Source organism: Lontra canadensis, unplaced genomic scaffold (genome assembly GCF_010015895.1).
Source record: "Lontra canadensis isolate GAN:19392208 unplaced genomic scaffold, GSC_riverotter_1.0 scaffold30, whole genome shotgun sequence".
In the NCBI taxonomy this organism is placed as follows: domain Eukaryota; kingdom Metazoa; phylum Chordata; class Mammalia; order Carnivora; family Mustelidae; genus Lontra; species Lontra canadensis.
In genome coordinates, this window is record NW_022631024.1 from 14,052,170 (window position 1) to 14,072,011 (window position 19,842).

The 19,842-nt window shown below is 57.2% G+C and overlaps 1 protein-coding gene and 1 non-coding gene across 3 annotated transcripts; one reads left to right on the forward strand and one right to left on the reverse strand.

Annotated features, from left to right (window-relative positions):
* Positions 1–4,190: 4,190 nt before the first annotated feature.
* On the reverse strand, positions 4,191–4,281 carry TRNAR-UCU. Its single transcript is given in 2 exon segments — positions 4,191–4,226; positions 4,245–4,281. It is a non-coding gene; the product is annotated as a tRNA-Arg (tRNA).
* A 347-nt stretch (positions 4,282–4,628) lies between these two features.
* On the forward strand, positions 4,629–18,440 carry SLC27A4 (solute carrier family 27 member 4). Of its 2 annotated transcripts, none has more exons than XM_032865992.1 (13): positions 4,629–4,944; positions 6,251–6,417; positions 8,537–8,931; positions 10,384–10,542; positions 11,629–11,698; positions 11,788–11,879; positions 12,696–12,805; positions 13,015–13,224; positions 13,578–13,704; positions 14,353–14,490; positions 14,657–14,821; positions 14,915–15,061; positions 17,596–18,440. In XM_032865992.1, exons 2-13 carry the CDS (start codon positions 6,257–6,259, stop codon positions 17,751–17,753), a joined length of 1,932 nt encoding a protein of 643 aa, XP_032721883.1. In that variant the 5' UTR covers positions 4,629–4,944; positions 6,251–6,256; the 3' UTR covers positions 17,754–18,440. The 2 variants fall into 2 exon arrangements, with proteins under 2 accessions (XP_032721883.1, XP_032721882.1); XM_032865991.1 differs by having other exon boundaries at positions 4,629–4,925.
* The last annotated feature ends 1,402 nt before the right edge of the window (positions 18,441–19,842 follow it).

Genomic DNA, 19,842 nt, shown 5'->3' on the forward strand with positions numbered 1-19,842 from the left:
CTGTCGTGTTTCCACAGCTTTCCAGAGTCCAGGCACCCCTACCCTCATGTCAGTAAAAGTCAACTGTGCCAGATGCGAGGGGAAAAGTCAGACTCACAGCATGCCTTCTCTGCCCAGCTGGGGAGTTCACCTGCTCCGGCCATTTGGTGCCTGAATAATCCTGAGACTTTACAGCATTGGTGAGATGGGCACTGGGCATCATGGTCAGCTGGGAATGTAGTCTGGTCTCCAGATCTTAAGGTGGCATTTTTTTTTAAAGATTTTATTTATTTATTTGACTGAGATCACAAGTAGGCAGAGAAGCAGGCAGAAAGAGAGAGAGGGAAGCAGGCCCCCTGCCGAGCAGAGAGCCAAATGCGGGACTCGATCCCAGGACTCTGGGATCATGACCTGAGCCGAAGGCAGAGGCTTAACCCACCGAGCCACCCAGGCGCCCCTTAAGGTGGCATTTTTGCCACAGACTCATGAGGCAAAAAGTTCTACTGGCAGTAGCTACCGCTTCCTTACTTATCACAGCCCATAAGTCTCTGCCAACTTCTACCTAGAAACTTCCATTCTTCATCTCCATAAACTATATTGGCCTTCTTCCTATCTTTGGGAATAGCGTTCTGCCCCCTCCTCATCACACGGCCAACGACCTGTCATTCACAATTGTGCTCAAACGTCCCCTCCTGGGAGAGGCCTTCCCTGGCCAGTCACTTGAAGAAGTGCCCTGCCCCTTGCTGCACATACCATGTCACCTCATTTTCTCTCTGGCACTTACCACTCTGAAATGATCTTCCTTATTCACTTATTCCTGAGTTCTGTGTCAGCCCCAAGAGGGCAGGGAACCTGGTTATTTCCGCTCACTGCTGGGCATAGTACTTGACCCACAGTAGGGGCTCACTGCTTCTTTAGTTGAAAGAGTGGACGCTGAGCCCGGAGCAAAGAACCCCACAAGAACTTCACTTCACGGTAAAGACCGTGGGTCTCAGGTTTGGGGCGTGGCCTCTCAAGTCACACAGCTGGGCTATGGTGGAGCTTGTCGCTGGGACCCACGGGTTTTGAGTCCTCTCCTGGTAGCTCAGAGATTGCTCCCTTTTCCTCTGCCTGATAATAGCCATTGGTAGCTGGCTTCAGAGCAATGTTTGGGGGCATAGGCTCTGAGGACAGACAGACCTGGCCCTGCCCCTGCCCAGCACTGCACCCTTGCGGTAGTCCTGTCACCCCTTTGAGCCCCTGGCTCCCCACCTGAAAAGCGGGGAGAGTATATACCTATCCCACAGCAGGGCCATTATGCATGTGTAATGACTGACCACATAGTACATGTTCAGGAAGTAGAAGCTGTCATTTGCCAGAAAGTTCCTTCGAGGCCTCTGAAGTCACCAGGTACTCAGTGAAGCCAGAGGTGTTCGTTTTGCACACACCCAGAGTGGGAGGACTTCTGTAGTTCAGAGGTCCCAATGCCAAGCGTGACCATGGATCTACAGGGTAAGCATCCACTGCGTGCCAGGGGCCAAGCCACTTCTGTCCCCTGGGGAACTCAAGTGCCTTCAAGTGAGTCCAAATGGCGTTCTCTCATCTGGCAAGTCTGGAGGTTCGGGTGCTGGTGTTGATTCTCCAATGCAGGGCAGATGGGGGTCATGTAGGTGGAAGGGAGCCCACAGTGAGGTCAGGCTAAGCTCAGCCTGTCCCACAGACAATAGCCAACACCTGGCCTCCTCAGGAACCCTCAGTGGCTCTTCACTGCCTGGCATGCAAAGGCCTTTCCAGTCACGTTTCCCACCACACGGCCCTCCCCTGGCCATGTGTCCTGCTGCACAACACCCCTAGTCTCCAGTTATTTCACAAATACCTCCTGTCAGCCAAACGCGAGGGGTCCCGTGGTGATGGAGACAGCGGCAGCCCCACCCTCTTGGAGTCGAGCAGTTACGACAGCCAACGGCCTTCGACGTGCCCACCCTGTGCGGAGAGCCTGCCACGCGCCATCTCATTGAGTCCAGACCCAGCGCGAGGAGGCAGGAACCATGATGACTGTATTCCCATTCTGTAATGAGGACACTGAGGGGGCACCTGGCTGGCTCAGTCTGTAGGGCATGGGACTCTTGGTCTTGGGGTTGTGAGTTCAAACCCACACCAGGTGTAGAGATTGCTTAAAAATAAAATCTTTTTTTTTTTTAAGATTTTATTTATTTACTTGACAGACAGAGATCAGAAGCAGGCAGAGAGGCAGGCAGAGAGACAGGAGGAAGCAAGCTCCCTGCTGAGCAGAGAGCCTGATGCGGGGCTCGATCCCAGGATCCTGGGATCATGACCTGAGCCAAAGGCAGAGGCTTAAACCCACTGAGCCACCCAGGCGCCCCTAAAAATAAAATCTTAAAAAAAAAAAAAAATGACACCGAGCCTCCACGAGGAGAGGTGATTTGCCCAGTGCCTCAGGTGCATCTAGGAGTGAAACCCAGATGTACCTGACTGGGAAGGCAAAGAAGACAAGTCATGATAGTGTGCGGTGGGTGTTGACAGAAGTACAGTGGGCACTTGCTGAAGGGCGACCTATTTAGTGATCTAACCTCCACTTGCCTCTCTCTGCGTCCATCTAGATTGTAAGCAATTTGAAGACAGACTGTTCTGTTACTTCTGTGTCACATCCCCCCCTCAGGCCAGGTCCAGGGGCTGGGTGGAGTACTGCTTTGGCCTCACCATTGTGACCAGCCTGGGTGGAGGAGAGCAGCAGGGCTGCGCACCAGCACCACCTTCCATCTCCTTTGCCCATAGTACGTGTGACCTCAGCAGACAATGTGGAAATGATCATGTTTGTTATATCCATGGATCCTGGCCTGGATCAAGTCAGAGCCTTCAAGCCTGTCATTCATTCAACAAATATTTATCAAGCTAAGCCCTGTGGACATAATCAGAGATAATCTTCATGTCTAGATTTTGAATGTGCTTTGTGGTCAGTATGCTTGTAAACTACAATAATAAATAAAATATGTCATACGCTAACTCGAACTCTGTAAGGTTTGAGCACTCGTAGTATGTCCTAATTTTCATACGTAAGAAGCAGAGACTGAACTTTCAGCTGAGAAGCTGTTCCGTATCTGTTGGACGCTAACGCAGAAGCCCATCACCACTGCACCACACTGCCTCTTGAATGTAATAGCGATGGGGTGGGGCAGAGCTTTAATTTACCTGGGTTCCCCAAACGGATGCACTCTATACTCTGAAAAGAATAAATCCAAGTATTCTCAGACCAAAATTTCATTTTTCATTCCTATGAGGAGACCCTGAAAACTGCCCTTCCCCCCTTTACAGACTTCTTCCCGGATTAAGGAATTAGGGGATGTATTTAAGGATAAGGGGGGGGGCACCTGGGTGGCTCAGTGGGTTAAGCTTCTGTCTTTGGCTCAGGTCATGATCTCAGGGTCCTGGGATTGAGCCCCACATCCAGTTCTCTGTTCAGCAGGGAGCCTGCTATCCCCCACAACTCGCTATCCCCCACAACTCCCTATCCCTCCATCTGCCTCTCTGCCTACTTGTAATCTCTCTGCCAAATAAATAAATAAAATCTTTAAAAAAAAAAAAAGGGGTAAGTGGTGGGGCGCCTGGGTGGCTCAGTAAGTTGAGCGAAGGACTCTTGATTTCCGCTCAGGTCATGAACTCAGGGTTGTGAGCTCAAGCCCCATATTGGGCTCCAGGATCAGTGTGGAGTGTCGGCTTGCCCCTCTCCCTCTTCTCCCCCACTCACATACTCTCTCTTAAACAAACAAATAAAATATTTTTAAAAATAAAATAAAAGGATAAGTGGAAATTGTGCATGCCCAACATGTTTGATTATCAAGGAACCAAGTTTTCAGAGGCCCATAGCCACACAGCACTGGGAAGCTGCCCAATGTCCCGGGGCTTGGCAGGTGGGATGGCAAATCCAGTCCTAGGCTTGGAAGTTAGCTGATTTCCGGGCAAGGTCCAGAGCGATCAGAGGCTGATTAGGTACAAGTCTACAAATCCGTATCCTTTGTACTACCAGGTGCAACTGCCTGCTTGCAAGATACCAAGGATGGGAAAGAATGCTGAGGTAATAGCTCTGACGTCCTGTTTATTGCTGTCGCAGATACAGAGGTCCCCCCCTCAAGTCTGCACATCTTCTGAATCATGTGAAGGTACTGGAGTCCCTAAAATATCCACATGAGAGTGAGCGAGGAGCTATCAAAATTCGACTCTGGTGGGACTCGAACCCACAACCTTTGAATCACCACACCAGGATCGGCTAGAAGTCCAATGCGCTATCCATTGCGCCACAGAGCCACCTACTTAAGCCTCTCCAGCTCACCTCTCTGCCTACACCGCCCTTTTAGCGTTCTTTTGGTGGGGCGTCGGCCTTGGTGGAACACTGCCCATCTCTGCGCGCAGACTCCGGATTCTCCGCCCACGCTGCGGGTGCTCCTCACAACCCGCCAACGCCAGGGGCTTGCCGGCTCCGGGCCCAGACCCAGCCCGCCCGTCTCCTTCCCTCCCGGGGGTCTCTGCGGCGGGGCGGGGCTGCGCGGCGCGGACTACAACTCCCAGCGTACCGCGCGGGGCGCCGCCCGGGGCCGTCGCGCGCGCAGGGCGGACTGGGCCGGGCGGCGTCGGGCGCATCGGGGCTGCGCGGCGCCGAGGTCTCTGCGGCTCACGGGCCGCGGGGAAGGCGCGGGAGGCGGTGCTGCGGGCCGGCGCAGCCGGTTTGGGTTGCAGGAGGCGGGCGGGGGAGGAGCGCCGCGGACGGGCGGGGCCGGGCTGCGGGCGGGGCTGGCTGGGCGGCCGGGCCATGCAGGGCGCAGAGCTGGTGGAGCTCTGCTGAGACCCGGCTCTGCGCGCCCAGGGGCGGCTCATGCCCCCTGCTCTACCCACTACGCTGCCGCAGCCAGGCCGCATCTGGACGGGGCGCCGCGCGGCGGGGCCGACTCCGGGTGAGCATAGGCCAAGTCGGTGGGTCCCGGGCGGGGAATGTGCCCGGCTGAGGCGTGGGGAGGTGGTGGGGCCTGCTGGGGTGAGGGGGGCGCCCTGCTGCTCTGTCTCCTTGCCTGGAGCTATGCTGCCCTGGCTGCTTAGGGGCGAGGGCGGTTCGCAGTGACACGGGACGGGGGCCCGAGGGATGTCGGCATCCCCTTCCCTTCTCCTCCCATCCCCCAGCCTTCCGGGACGGGTTCCTGTTCTCTGCCCTGGCCGGCTTTGTGAGCCCAGAGGTCTGAAGACCTTAGAGACCTTGGCATTGGATACGGGAGCGCTGGTTTGGTCCTCCTCCCGGCTTTTGCTTTTTGTGTGAAGTGGGGAGATAGTCTGTAAGGACTCCCTGGGGTCCAGACCATGTCTTCATCCTGGCTTGGAGACCGTGAGGCTACATCATAGTCATGACCTTCAGCTCCTCCCAGGAATAGGAGAACCGGGAGAGAAGACTGAGTCCCAGCTACTGCCTCTTGAGCCAGTCCCTAAAGCGCCAGGAGTAGAGACCAAGAGTCCTAATTTCAGTCCAGTCAGTCGTTCCCCTTCCTCTTTAGCCCAATCCCCAAAGAGTCATCGGAGTGGCTTGCCGAGTGTGTTTGCAGGGGGTGACTTCAGGGCCCTCCAGTGCTCCCTCAAACACCTTTCCCTTCTAGACAGTCACCTCTCAGGCACCTCCAGGCTCTAACCCATTTGCTCTGTCGCCCTCTGTGGGCCAGCAGAGGCATGACACTGTCTGAGTTTGTGAGCTGGGTTGGAGCCAGTCCCCTTCCCAGGGAGCTGCCCCTTTGGGTATTGTGGCTTGCCCTGTTCATCCAAAGACCCAAGGAGGTTCTTTGGATTAGGAATCAAGCCAGAGACGCTTAAGTTAATACCCCCCTCTCTCCAAGCCATTTTGGTTAGAGACCCTGGATGTTAGGAGAGTGGACTGTCCTGTTTTGGCTGGAAGGGCTTCCGAGAGCAATTCTCACTATACCCATAACGTAGAGGGGGAGGCTAATGCCTAACGTAGGAGAGAACTAACTTATCCAAGGTCACGGGGACAGTTGTAGAAGGAGATGGGACTAAGGAGCTACAACTCAGCCTCTGCCTCTTAGCCATGGAACTCCTCTTCTCAAGTCCCATGCCTCTAGCCTGTCTCTTCAAGACAGCCCTGGAAAGGGTCCCCATCCTCAGCTACCTACTTGTATGACTAAGCCTCACTACAGGTTGACCCTTAGGATCATAGTGGCTGCCTGGACCTGGAGGTAGAGGACACAGACATTTGGCTCCACTGACTATTCTGTGCCCACAGGCCACAATGCTGCTCGGGGCATCTGTGGTGGGGGTGCTGCTGTTCTCCAGGCTGGTGCTGAAACTGCCTTGGACCCAAGTGGGGTTCTCCCTGCTGTTCCTCTACCTGGGGTCTGGAGGTTGGCGCTTTGTCCGAATCTTCGTCAAGACCATAAGGCGTGATATCTTGTGAGTATCTGGTCCAGCCCATCCAACCCTGGATTCTCCTATAACACGATGGGCTCCTAATTCCCAAAGTCTCTACAGACCACGTCTCTGTGAGCACAGGCCCCCTGGGCCCCAGAGGAGCAGCCTCTGCTTTACCCCCTTCCCCAGGCACTGGTACCTGGTATCTCCATTGCCAAGGTGAAAGTCTTCTCCTAGAAGATCTCCCTAACTTGGTGCCATTTAGCCTAGGGCAGACTTAGGGGCCCAGGACATACACTGAACACCAGGTGTATCAAGACATCTGCAAAGGGTCCTAAGGCTAAGCAGTAGCTTGTGAGAAAATGAAGAGGAACCCCGTGGGAAGGTCTGTGTCCATAAGTCGGAGAGGGCACAGGGTTCAGAGCAGGGCCCCATATCAGATGTCTGGGGAAACCTGCTCCCCAGAGAAAGTCAGGTACTGTCCAAGGGCTCTCCTGTACCAGAAACACCTGCTGCTACCTGCTGTGTGACAGGCATTAGTCTGGCTCTGGGACTCAGGAAGGGGAAGGCCGACCTAGTCTTGGGCCCAGCTCAGACTGGTCAGGGAGATAAGAGATCCAGTAAATCCCTAAACTAACAGTACTGTGTGGGCAGAGACCCTGGCAGCTTTGCTCGAAGTGGTGTCCTAGTGCTCAGCACAGTGACCCGAACTCAGAACAGGCAGCTCAGCACCTGTCATCTGAATTAATTGTAAAAGGAATTACTGAGTGGCCACTGCCTGAAGGGTGCTAGCAGAGAGCTGTGGGAGTGTAGGGCAGGGAGAGATGCCTTCATGCCAGAGCCTTGGGGAATCAGAGAAGGCTGCCTGGAGACAAAAAGCTGTAGTTGAGCGGCATCTCCAGGTGATGGGAGCTGGGGATTCCAGACAGAGGGTAAGCATCTGAATAGGCAGAGAAGTCAGGGAACTGGAAGCTTTCAAAGGTCAGAGGAGGCAGAGGCAGGGCAGGAAAGGGGGATATTGCCAAGTGGTTCTTTTTTTTTTTTTTAATTATTTGTTTATATTTAAATTTAAATTCAATTAATTAACATAATGTATTACTTGTTTCAGCAGTATAGGTCTGTGACTTATCAGTCTCATATAATACCCACTGCTCATTACAACATGTACCCTCCCCAGTGTCCCCCACCCAGTCACCCCATCCCCCCATCCCTCTCCCCTCCAGCAGCCCTCAGCTTGTTTCCTTAGATTGAGTCTCTTATGGCTTATCTCCCTCTCTGGTTTCATCTTGTTTCATTTTTTCCTCTCTTCCCCTATGATCCTCTGCCTTGTTTTTCAAATTCCACATATTAGTGAGATCATATGATAATTATCTTTCTCTGATTGACTTATTTTCCTTAGCATAGTATTCTCTAGTTCCATCCACGTCATTGCCAATGGCAAGGTTTCTTTTTTTTTGATGGCTATGTAATATTCCGTTGTGTATATATATATATATATATATATATATATATCCCCCATCTTCTTTATCCTTTCATCTGTCGATGGACATTTGGGCTCTTTCCGTAGTTTTTGCCCAGTGATTCTACATTTGGTGAAGCTCTAGGCCCGATACTGAGTGGGGCGCAGGGGACAAGGTGGTGAACAGGATGGAGCCTTAGCCTTGGTGGGTTCACAGGGAAGGAGACTGAACAAGTCTCAAACTTACCCTTTATTTACTGTGGCAGGGGTCTGCAGAGGTGCACTACAGGGCGGTCCTAAATGAGTTGGGACTTTGATTTGGACCCTGGAGTTCAGGAAGGCTCTGACTGAGCAGCAGACTCAGAGCAAAGCTTCGAGGGTCGTAGGTGATGAACTCTGGAGCCAGACAGGACTGGGCTCCTGATCTCAGCCTGTGAAGCCTGGGCAAGCTCTGGTGCTGCAGACCCTCATTTCCTCCTCTGCACTGAGGGTGGAGTCATTGCCCAGGTGCCTGGTGTTACTGTGCAGCACGGGTGGGCCAGCACCTGTCACAGTGCGCAGCACACCGGTGCTGGGAAAGGGGAGTGTTGCAAGTGATTGGGCTCAGGAGCCTCCGGCTTGTGGGACAGCCACCTGGGCCGGGGTATCGGGACCCCACTCCCAACCCCAATAGTCATGGCTCCCTTGCTTGCTCCCACCTAGCGGCGGCCTGGTACTCTTCAAGGTGAAGGGGAAGGTCTGGCGGTACCTGCGGGAGCAGCGGACGGTGCCCATTTTGTTTGCGTCTACGGTACAGCGCCACCCCGACAAGACAGCCTTGATCTTTGAGGGCACGGACACCCACTGGACCTTCCGCCAGCTGGATGATTACTCCAGCAGCGTGGCCAACTTCCTGCAGGCTCGGGGCCTGGCCTCAGGCGACGTGGCCGCTCTCTTCATGGAGAACCGCAACGAGTTTGTGGGCCTGTGGCTAGGCATGGCCAAGCTGGGCGTGGAGGCGGCCCTGATCAACACCAACCTCCGGCGGGACGCCCTGCGCCACTGCCTGGCCTCTTCCCAGGCCCGCGTCCTCGTCTTCGGCAGTGAGATGGCCCCGGGTGAGCCCCGGGCTGTGGGGTCAGGGGAGGAGGCCCACAGGGTCTTGCACACACCACAGCCCACCCGCCCCTGCCCCCAGGCCTGGGGGAGGCCATATGGCTCAGAGGCGAAGGCCATGAGGCCTGGTGTCAGACAGCCTGGGCCCTGCCACTTGTAAGCTGGAGATCTGAGTGAGAGACTGGAAATGTCTGTGACTCAGTTTCCTCACTGTAGTACCTGCCCCATATCATTTTCAAGAGCCTTCGCCTGAAGCACTAACAAAGTGGCTGCTAGGTGAGCCCACAGAGATAATGGTAACCATCCTGGTGACTAATTAGGCCTCATTTGCCTCATCTATAAAATGAGAGCAAGAATGTATTCTCTGGTCTTTGGCAAAGCTTTTCTTTCTTTCTTTCTTTCTTTCTTTCTTTCTTTCTTTCTTTCTTTAAGATTTTATTTATTTATTTGACAGAGATCACAGGTAGGCAGAGAGGCAGGCAGAGAGGGGAGGAAGTGGGCTCCCTGCCGAGCAGAGAGCCTGATGTGGGACTCGATCCCAGGACTCTGGGATCATGACCTGAACCGAGGGTAGAGGCTTTAACCCACTGAGCCACCCAGGCGCCCCAAAGCTTACATTTTCTTTGCTGCCATGTTGAGCACTGACTGAGTACTGAGCTCGGTGCTTTACAAAAGCAGCTCTCCTCTCCACAGAGCCTGGTGAGGTAAGGATGGCTCTCTTGGCTTTACAGATGAGGAGACAGACATTCAGTGTGGCGAGAGGAGCTCACATAGGGTCACACCGAAGCAGGATTTCATCCTGGGCTTGACTGCCATGGTGGGGGATGACGGCGGGCGAGGTTACTGATGTGCCGAGAGGGGGAGAGGAAGGATGCCACAGGGAGAGGGCGGAGGGTTGGACAAATCTAGAGGGAGGCAGAAGTGGAGCCGGGGGGGCCAGGACTGGTCTGTGTCCCGTGCAGGTGAGTATCTAGACTGCTGCAGTGCGCCAGGGAGCCTGAGGGAAGTTTCCACCTTCTGAAGAGGCTGGAGGCTGCTGACCTCTGACCCTCCACACTGCCCTTCTAATCGGTGCCTATGGATGAGCATGGTACAGCGTGTAAGGACGCAGACGTCAGCATGCGATAGAGCTGGCTTGGCATCCCAGCTCCAGCACATTCTAGCTGAGAGCAGGCCCTCCCATTCTCGGATCCTTGTCTTCTCACCTAGGGGCTGCTGTTGGCGCCTACTTCCTGGGCTGTGTGAACAGGAGAACGCACGTAAGGAGCCCGCTGGGCAGCCAGGGAGCTCTTGCTCCTGTTGGCATCTAATAACCAGGACCCAGGTGCTTCACATGTCCTCCTCCCTGCACACAGCCAGTCTCCCCTGACAACACGCCAGCCCTGACACAAGCAGAGGTTCTGGGGATGTGAGTTTCTCGGCCTGCCTGCTGATTGCCCCTGTCTCCCCTGCAGCCATCTTTGAAATCCAAGGCAACCTGGACCCCTCGCTCAGCCTCTTCTGCTCCGGCCCCTGGGAGCCAAGCACAGTGCCTGCCGGCACAGAGCACCTAGACCCCCTGCTGGAGGAAGCCCCCAAGCACCTGCCCAGTCGTCCCAACAAGGGCTTCACAGGTGGGTTCCACACCCCACAGAGGGGTTCTCGGATGGGCCCAGGACAGAGTGCTGGCCCCAGGGCCAGAGGCCTGGGTTCTTCTGCAAACTTGCTGTGTGACCTGGAGCGAGTCCTCTCACCTCCCTTTTTCCATCTGGGAAGATGAGGACAGTGACCATGGGGTCACTCTGAGGGCTAAAGAGCCTGTGTGTGTAAAGATGCCAGGCACGGTGCCAAGTACTCAGGAGCTCACAAAACCTGATCCTTTGACTTGTTGAACAAACCTTCGTGGCCGCCTGTCACACGCAGCAGGATCACGTGGAGCCCAGGAGACCGCTCGGTCTGAATTTCGGCTGGGGTCGGGCCAGAGGCTAGACACCCTAAATACTCACCCAGCACCTGTCAGCCTGGAGTCCTCTCCATGCATAGGCTGCCCTCCCTCCCCACCCCCTCCTCCAGGTAGCCTTCTGACCCCGCAGCCTCTCCTGTGCTCCACCCGGCCCTGTGGAGCCCCCAGTCCGCTGCACTGCCCGGAGGGTCAGAGCTGGCACTGAGTTCATCCCTCAGTCCCCCCACTTCACTGGTGTCCCGAGCCCCTGGGCTCGCCTCTTTCTGAACTGCGGTTCCCACAGCCGTGACGGCGGGGCCGCTAACAGGATTGATTTTATGGAGTAGCTTTGGGGTTTGAAAAAGGTAGGGTGGAAAGCTGGGGTGTGACAGTGCTCAGGAACCGTCTTTGTTGGCCTCGTGGTCATCTTATCTCTGTCATGTGTGAATTTTGTCCCCCTGGTGCTTTTATAAGCAACTCGAGGGCAGGGTCTCTGCCAGGGTCAGCCTGGTGTCCTCAGGCCCAGCCACACAGGACATGCAGTCATCCCAGGGCATTCCTGGCTTCTTAGAACGTCCCACCGGTGGGGGTGGGCGGCGGCGAGGTGGCTGAGCCTCTGCCTAACCGAACGTTACAGTCCCCCAGCTGGGCCACTGGGTGCTGTAGAGACAAGATCTGCGGTGCAGAAGCTCCATGGACACAGCTCCCAGCAGCCAGTGTCTCCCCAGCCCTGAGTGGTCTCTTCTCACAGCCCCTCATGTGTCTCTCTCTTTTTCAGATAAGCTCTTCTACATCTACACATCGGGCACCACGGGGCTGCCCAAAGCCGCCATCGTGGTGCACAGCAGGTAAGGGGCACGTGCTGGGGGGTGGAGCCCAGGAGCCTTCCTCCTGCCTCCCCAGGGGCTTGCAAAGCGCCCTCTCTGTGCCCTCCCAGGTACTACCGCATGGCCGCCCTGGTATACTACGGATTCCGGATGCGGCCCGACGACATTGTCTACGATTGCCTGCCCCTCTACCACTCTGCAGGTAACCGGGGCCGCCCTCCCAGCCTCCCGCGCTCTGGGGCCTCGGGAAGCCCACCCCTTTTGGCAGGCAGCATCTTGTGGGTAGAAGCACGTGAGCTTTGGAGTCAAATCTGGGTTCAGATTCAGATGTGGCCGTTGACTGGGCCTCTGAACGAAAGACGGCCACACCAGTTCCACAGTGTGTGTGGCCGCGTCCCACAGGATGCTAGGGCTGGTCCAGCCCGGCAGTTCGTTTCCTCAGGTGTACACAGCCTTGCGGCTTGGGCAGGGCAGCACAGAAATGGAATAGTTTATTCCTGCCCTCAAGGTGCTTAAAGTGCCGTGTGGATGTAGGGCAGGATGAAAAATGGGAACTCACCTGACTTCAATACAAGAAATGGCATGGTGAGTGTGGAGACAGGCAGGGAGCAGGAGCTCAGCTCAAGAGAAGAGCCCAGTGATGGTCAGGAAGACTTCCTGGAGGAGGTGCTCCCTAGTCAGGCAGATGTGAGCTGCGGAAGCGAGGAGAGCTAACTTGGTCCCCCTCTGGCTGAATGGCAGCCTTCTAGGTACAAGAGCAGGAGCTTGGCGCCAACTCCGGGGCCCCTGGGACCATCTAAGGAGCATGCCCTCGATCCCATACTGGGGAAGCACTGGGGAACCATGGGAGGTGTCTGACGAGGGGAGAGGTGTGATCAGTTAGTGCTGGAGGAACAGGACAGGGGAGAGGACCTGGGAAAGGGCTTTTGAGGAGATGGGCTGGGCCAGAGGAGACTCTGGAAGGAGGGGTCTCCTGGCTCCCAGACCTCCATGCGCCCCTCCCCGCCCCCGCCTTTAGGAAACATCGTGGGCATGGGGCAGTGCCTACTGCACGGCATGACAGTGGTCATCCGGAAGAAGTTCTCAGCCTCCCGGTTCTGGGATGACTGTATCAAGTACAACTGCACAGTGAGTGAGGAGGCCAGAGGACGGGTATCCCTGTGTCCGCATGACCTGTTGGCCTTGTTTGGGGACGACTGCCTTGCAGCTGAGGCCAGTCATTCACCGAGGGCACCATTTCCGGTGTTCCAGTGGGGAGACTGAGGCCCAGGGCCCATGGGGTTAGGAGGTGAAGGGAGAGCAGTTGCGGGCCAGCCTTACACCCGCTCCGCCCCCAGATCGTGCAGTACATCGGTGAGCTGTGCCGCTACCTCCTGAACCAGCCGCCCCGGGAGGTGGAGCACCAGCACCGGGTGCGCATGGCGCTCGGCAACGGCCTCCGCCAGTCCATCTGGACCGACTTTTCTAGCCGTTTCCACATCCCCCAGGTGGCCGAGTTCTATGGGGCCACAGAATGTAACTGCAGTTTGGGCAACTTCGACAGCCAGGTGGGCAGTGGGACAGTGGAGGGCGGGCGGGGTGCAGTGTGGAATGTGGGCGCCAGAGCGTCCCACTGTCTGGTTGGGGCAGCAGGGATGCAGCATGGAATGTGGGTGCTCTAGCCCCCTGTTGTCTGGTCAGTGTGGAGCGTGGGCACCAGAGCATCCTGCTGTCTGGTCAGGGCAGGAGGGGCACAGCGCAGAATGTGGGTGCCGAGCCCCCCGCTGTCTGATCGGGGCAGGAGGGGTACAGCATGGAATGTGGGCGCCGAGCCCCCACCGTCTGGTTGAGGCACTGTCTGGTGTGGGCACCAGGCCTCCTAATGCTGTCCAGTCTCAGACCCAAGTCTTGGCCTTTACAGGTGGGCGCCTGTGGCTTTAACAGCCGCATCCTGTCCTTTGTGTACCCTATCCGGCTGGTACGAGTCAATGAGGACACCATGGAACTGATCCGGGGGCCTGACGGCGTCTGCCTTCCCTGCCAGCCAGGTCTGCCCCAGGGTTGGAAGGAGGGTCAGAGCAGGAGAGGTTAAGCGGGGAGGGAGATGGCACTGGGCTGGGTGAGTGGGAAGCTCTTTTCTGACCAGTGGCCATCACTCCGCTCTACTCTTAGGACGACACATCGTTTATTTTTTCTCCACCTGTCCTTCCATTCCTCATCCCTTCTTTCCATCAGTCTGTTGATTCACTGTTGTGTGGAGGACCCCCGAGTGGACGCTGGCTTAGCCTCTAAGCTCTGTGCCCGAGTCCCCTCATGTGCCATTGAGGCTGATGGCAGCACCACCTCCAGGAATTGCCCTGGGGGTCGTGTGTGCTAAGGAATGTACAGCTCTTTGAGCAAAGCCAGGGGCCCAAGGAGCACTGGCTCTGGTCAGGCTGTCCACGTAGAGCTCGGCCACCCTTTCATGTTATTCGTCTTGCCATCCGCTCCGTGACCAGACGTTACTGAGGGCCCCCGTGTACTGGACCCGCCAGGAGCAGCTCCCTGCCCTCGGGGCTCCCACCCCAGAGCTAGATAGGGTTTCTGTGGGAAGCGGTGTGACCAGAAGTCAGATCAAAATGCAGGGCACATTTGGAGGCGGGGAACAGGGAGTGGAAGCCACCAGAGTAGAGCTGCGCTGCCCTCTCTGCCCCCAGGGGAGCCGGGCCAGCTGGTGGGCCGTATCATCCAGCAGGACCCCCTGCGCCGCTTCGACGGCTATCTGAACCAGGGTGCCAGCAACAAGAAGATCGCCAAGGACGTGTTCCAAAAGGGGGACCAGGCCTACCTCACTGGTGGGTGGGCACCAGCCCCTTTGTTGGGGGGAGGCAGGCTGGAGAGAAATGAAGGGCCCTCCCCCACCTTCCGAGAATACAGCCCCAGTCCCAACCCGCCCCGTCAAGCAGATCCCGGGGTCCTGTGCGGCTGGCCCCCACCCTGCCTCATACTCCGCCCCTGCAGGCGACGTGCTGGTGATGGACGAGCTGGGCTACCTGTACTTCCGAGACCGCACAGGAGACACATTCCGCTGGAAAGGGGAGAACGTGTCTACCACCGAGGTAGAGGGCACGCTCAGCCGCCTGCTGGCCATGGCTGACGTGGCCGTGTACGGTGTGGAAGTGCCAGGTACCCACGGGCTGGTGGGAGTTGCCAGGCATGTGCGGGAGGCACCTCCGGGGGGCACGACCGGCCCCTCATGGTGCCTGCTGCCTCCCCCAGGAACTGAGGGCCGGGCCGGAATGGCTGCTGTGGCCAGCCCCATCAGTGACTGTGACCTGGGGCACTTCGCGCAGCTGCTGGAGAAGGAGCTGCCCCTGTACGCCCGCCCCATCTTCCTGCGCTTCCTGCCGGAGCTGCACAAAACAGGTAGGTCCCCTCCCCTGCCCCAGCTCCAGGAGGTTCCAGGCCTGTGCCCCTAACTGGCTCCTTTTTGGGACCTGGGGGACTGTCATTTGTCCTTCAGCCATAGCGTTGCTGTGTCATTGTACACAGACCTCCCAGTGTACAAGTGAGCAGACTGAGCCCTCAGACAGAGAAGGCTCATGTACCCACGAGTGGAACGAACATTCACTGAGTACCTACTGGGGGCCTGCCAGGCTCCGTGCGAGGCCTTGGCGGTTGAGGTGACTAATTCTGATGGGACCTTTGCTCTCTAGGGGGAGCCAGCACAGGACAAGGAATTCCAAGGGCAAAGAAGAGAATACATACAGATCGAACTGACAGAAAAGCAAATGAAGTGGGGTGTGGTGCCTGGGAGGCTCCCCAGAGGAGGTGACCTTTGAGCTGAGACCTGACTGGAGTGGGAGGCATTCTGGGCTGGTCCCTAAGACCAGAGGGCACTTGGGCAGGAGAGGAAGGAAGGAAGGCCCCTGAAGCCGGAGCCAAGGAGAGCTGTGGACAGCGGTGTCAGAGGTGGGGCAGAGAGGCCAGCGGGGACCAGAAGACTCTGGGCTGGGGAGGGCCTGGGCTATGTCGGGGCAGCCGGGAGCCACAAGTGTTTGAGAAGAGCAGTGACCTGTGTGAGGTGCATGTTCCACACAGCCCTTTGGCTGCTGTGCGGGGCGAGGGGGAGGGCTACGGGCCCCAGGGGAGCAGGGAGACTAGCAAGGGGCTGTTACTCTTGTCAGCAGAGAGATGAGTGGCGGGTCCACAGTTACACAGCTGGGTGGTGCCGGCCTTCTGTCTGTTGGACCACTGATGGCTCCCCTGATGGGCAGAAGTCAGTCCTTGCTGCCCTGTCCTGACCACCACCCCCCGCCCCCAGCCTCTCATCAGCTGTTCATCCTTGGGCCACCTCCCTTGTGCTCATCATGTCAACCCCTGCCTTATTGAAATGTCTTCTCTGACCCATGTCACCCCTGCGAGGTGGAAAGCTCATAGGGGCACCTAAAGCAGTGCAGAGTGTCTAATGGGGACACTGCTGCTGGGCTCGTGCTCAAGGCTGGGAGCTCCTGAGGTTTGGGTGACATCTGACTGTGCAGGAGAGAGGCAGGGAAGAGACCTCAGGTGTCAAAGGCTTTGCTGCAGAACAAGCATCCCTAAACTCCCTGCCGTGCTTAAAACAGCAGTTTTTTTGCTCTCGATTGTGGGTCCGCAGTTTGGGGTTAAGTTCTGCAGAGCGGTTCTTCCGTCAGCCCCACCTGGTGTGGAAGAGCTGTCATCGCTCGTGATTTAGCTGGGGGCTGGAAGGGGTAGGATGTCCTTACTTGCCTATCTGGCTCCCAGCAGGCTGCTCTGGCAGTGCCCACCTGCAGAGCCGTCTGCGATGAGGATGATGTCCGGTGTGTGCACCGAGCAACACTGTGGCCACTAGCCCCATGCAGCCACTGAGCACTCCCCCCTGGGGCCTGTGAGCCGGAGGAGCAGAATTTTACATTTGCCTTCATTTTAATTAAATGTATAGAGCCCCATATGGCCAGTGGCTATCCTACTGGATAGGGCCAGTCCCGGGGTGGGGAGGCATCCCTGGGCTGTCTCACCTCTGCTCTGTGCAGCTTCTCTCCCTTCAGAGACTACACTGGCGACAGGCACCCCACCTGGATTGGAAGCTGCAGGGCCCCTCAAGGCCTGGGCTCTCCAAACACTCATGTTCTGTGGATCAAAGCAAGTCACAGGGTCACTTCGGATTCAGGTGGCGGGTGAGAGAGACCCCAGCTCTGGCTGGGAGAAGTGGCCAGGCCACCAGGCGGCAGAGTGTGCGTCCAGGGAAGGAAGGAATCTGGCCATTTCTGGCCATCTGTAGCACCTGGCTTCAGATCCCAGCCCCAGCACTTATTAGCTCTGTGGTATCGGCCCCGGGGTGTGCCTTGCCGCGCCAGTCTCCTCCTCGGTCCAGTGGGCTGATGCCAGTGACTGAGACGTGTGCAATTTCCGTGAGCTACCACTGAGAAAACAGGGCTGCTGTTCAAACTGTTGCTCCAAACTCTAGAGGTGTTAAAAGCTGAAAACACGTGCAGTGTAGCGGACTCCATAAAATATGGTGGATACCGGCCCCTGGGATTTATGTGCAGCTGACGTGAGCTCACACCTGTACCTGGGAGGTGCCCAAAGCACAGAGGGCCCGAGCTCTGGCCCTCCCTCTGCTGTCACTCAGGGCATGTGGCCTTAGAGGGATAGTTTCCCCTCTTTGGTGCTCAGTGTCCCCAGCTGCAAGCAGAAGGCAGGTAGCGTGGGTAGGTAGCCCCACCGTGGCTCCAGGGCCGCTCTGAGCAGCGGTACGTGATCTCATTAGCGGGAACCACCTTTGCAAAGTGTCCAGGGCTGTGCACTGCTGTGCTCCATGCCCCATTCCTGCGTTTTCCCCACCCTCTTCCTCTGCCCCTCTTCAGCTTTGGTATGCGGCTTCCCAGGGCTCAGGCCCCTGCCCTGCACCCTCTGACCCATCTTCCCTGCTCCCTCAGGGACCTTCAAGTTACAGAAGACAGAGCTTCGGAAGGAAGGCTTTGACCCGGCGGTTGTGAAAGACCCGCTGTTCTACCTGGATGCCCGGAAGGGCCGCTACGTCCCGCTGGACCAAGAGGCCTACGCCCGCATCCAGGCAGGCGAGGAGAAGCTGTGATTTGCCCTGAGTCCCTCTAAGGGCCAGCGGGTGCTGGATCCAGAGCCCCAGCTCCCACCCCAGAGGGGTCCAGGGCAATGCCAGACCAAAGCAAGTAGGGCCCGGCACCTCCACCCCGAGGTGCTGGCCCCCTCCCCCTCAAAACTGCCAAGTGACTCACTGCCGCCTCCCCCTGCCCCCCAGGAGGCTTTCTGTGAAAGCCTCAAGTCCATGTTCTGTCTTCAAGACCAGGTGGGGCCTCGGCCCCAGGCTGAGACAGACCGGGCCCCTTACGATGATGTCTTGGGTAGGGCAGGGGCAGGTGGAAGGTTGCCAAGCACTCTCCAGAGCGCAGGGAGCTTGTAAATGGGACCAGGGCAGAAACCCCCAGACTCAGGAAGCCAGCAGAGTGGGCAGGGGCTGCAGGAGGAGGATCCTGGCCCCGGAGCTGTTCCAGTGTCACTCAGCACTGCCTTCGCCTCCAGGAGGATTGGAGGAGGACCCCGATCTGCAGCGGGCGGCCTGGATTGAGTGCCCCCCCCCATCCTCCTCTCCTGGGTGGCAGCCTGGCTGCCCCTCAGGTGGGACCTTTCTCCTTGTAGGTCTGTCCCCATCACTTTCTCCGTCGCAATCCTGGGCTGGCTATGAGAGGAGGAGGGGTTGGGGGGGGGTCTTTCAGGGGCCAATAAACTGCCTTGACTCCCCCTAGCCTGTGTGCGCCGCCTGAGCTCACTGCTCCTGCTCAGGCCCCACCTCCCGCCCATCCATCCCATCCACTCACTCAGACTTAGGGACTCAGCAGGTAAGACGCCTTCCACGAGTTGGCAGTGTATTTAATAGCATGAGCTTGAAAGTCCAGATCAGCTGTGTCACTTTGGAGTTTGCGGTCTAGGGCAAGTGACTGGTCTCCGCATCTGTGAAAGGGGAATGATCAGGAGGATTCAGAGAGCACAGGTACCCATTTCGAGGAAAGGGCTATGTAGAGCCTTTGAGGGAGAAAACCTTAACCCGGAGTCTGATCCCATCTCCAGACCCTTGCTCGTGCATTTCCCCAGGGGTCTGGGGGCTGTGCCAGCCAGAGCTGAGCTGCCTGACCAGCTGTGGCGGAGTCCAGGAAAGCTTCCAGGGCTGCAGCACCAGCTGTACCAGTGGAGAGGCAGCTGTCTCCGAGGCCCCATCGCTGGAGTCACACCCAGGCTGGAAACAGGGCGCACTGGGAACGGGTCCGACCCAGCCCTGAGCAGTAGGCGATGTGTGCCCCTGGGCCTTGCCTTCACTCTTCAAGCTTCCCCGCAGTCTGTCAGTCATTTGCTGAGGTCACACAGCAGTAGGGGGTGGGGGTAGGTGGCTGGAATGCAAACCCAAGCCCCTGTGGCTTCCTGCTCCCCCACCCGCCTCCTGGTGTAAAAGGCCAGGGGAAAGCCCAAAGAGCTTCCATTCCACCCATGCCTGCGGAGCCAACTGTGGGCCCCGCCCGAGGCCTGCAGCTGAGGCCCAGGGTGAGATCCGGGATGCCTCCTGGGGGAGTGACTCTGAAAGAGGAATCTAATGCTGCCCTTGGGGGAAAATGGGGGGCAGAGCTGGAGTCCTTGGAGAGTGGTGCTGAGGGGGTTGTGGAGGAGGTTGGCATTCATGGCTGCAGTGTCCCAGTGTGACCAGCAGAGGGCAGGCAGAGCCTGGAGAATGCCATCTTGGTCCTTAACCACTCAGCCTCCAGACGGAGGGGCTGTGAATCCCACCTCATGCCCAGGCAGGTACCCAGTCCACAGCGCCACAGTGTCAAGGCTTTCATGGACTAGAATCAGACTTCCAAGGGGCTGGACCTGGCTGACAGTGTGGCTTTGTTTCTTTTACCCTTAGCCCTGAGTGCTTCCCAATGGGATAGCGCCCCCCACTCAGGGGGCCCCATTCCTTCCTTGAGGTCGAGCACAGTCACCAAAAGGCAGTATAGAGTGGTGGTTAAAAGCTCCAGCTTGAACAGGCATATGTTCAAGCTGCCAGGCTAAGCCTCAGTTCTTCCCCTGTAAATGGAGCTCTAGGATAACTGTGAGCTTGCATTGTGCCTGGAGGTCTCTTAACATGCGGTCTGGTGCTGATGTCTACTTAGTAC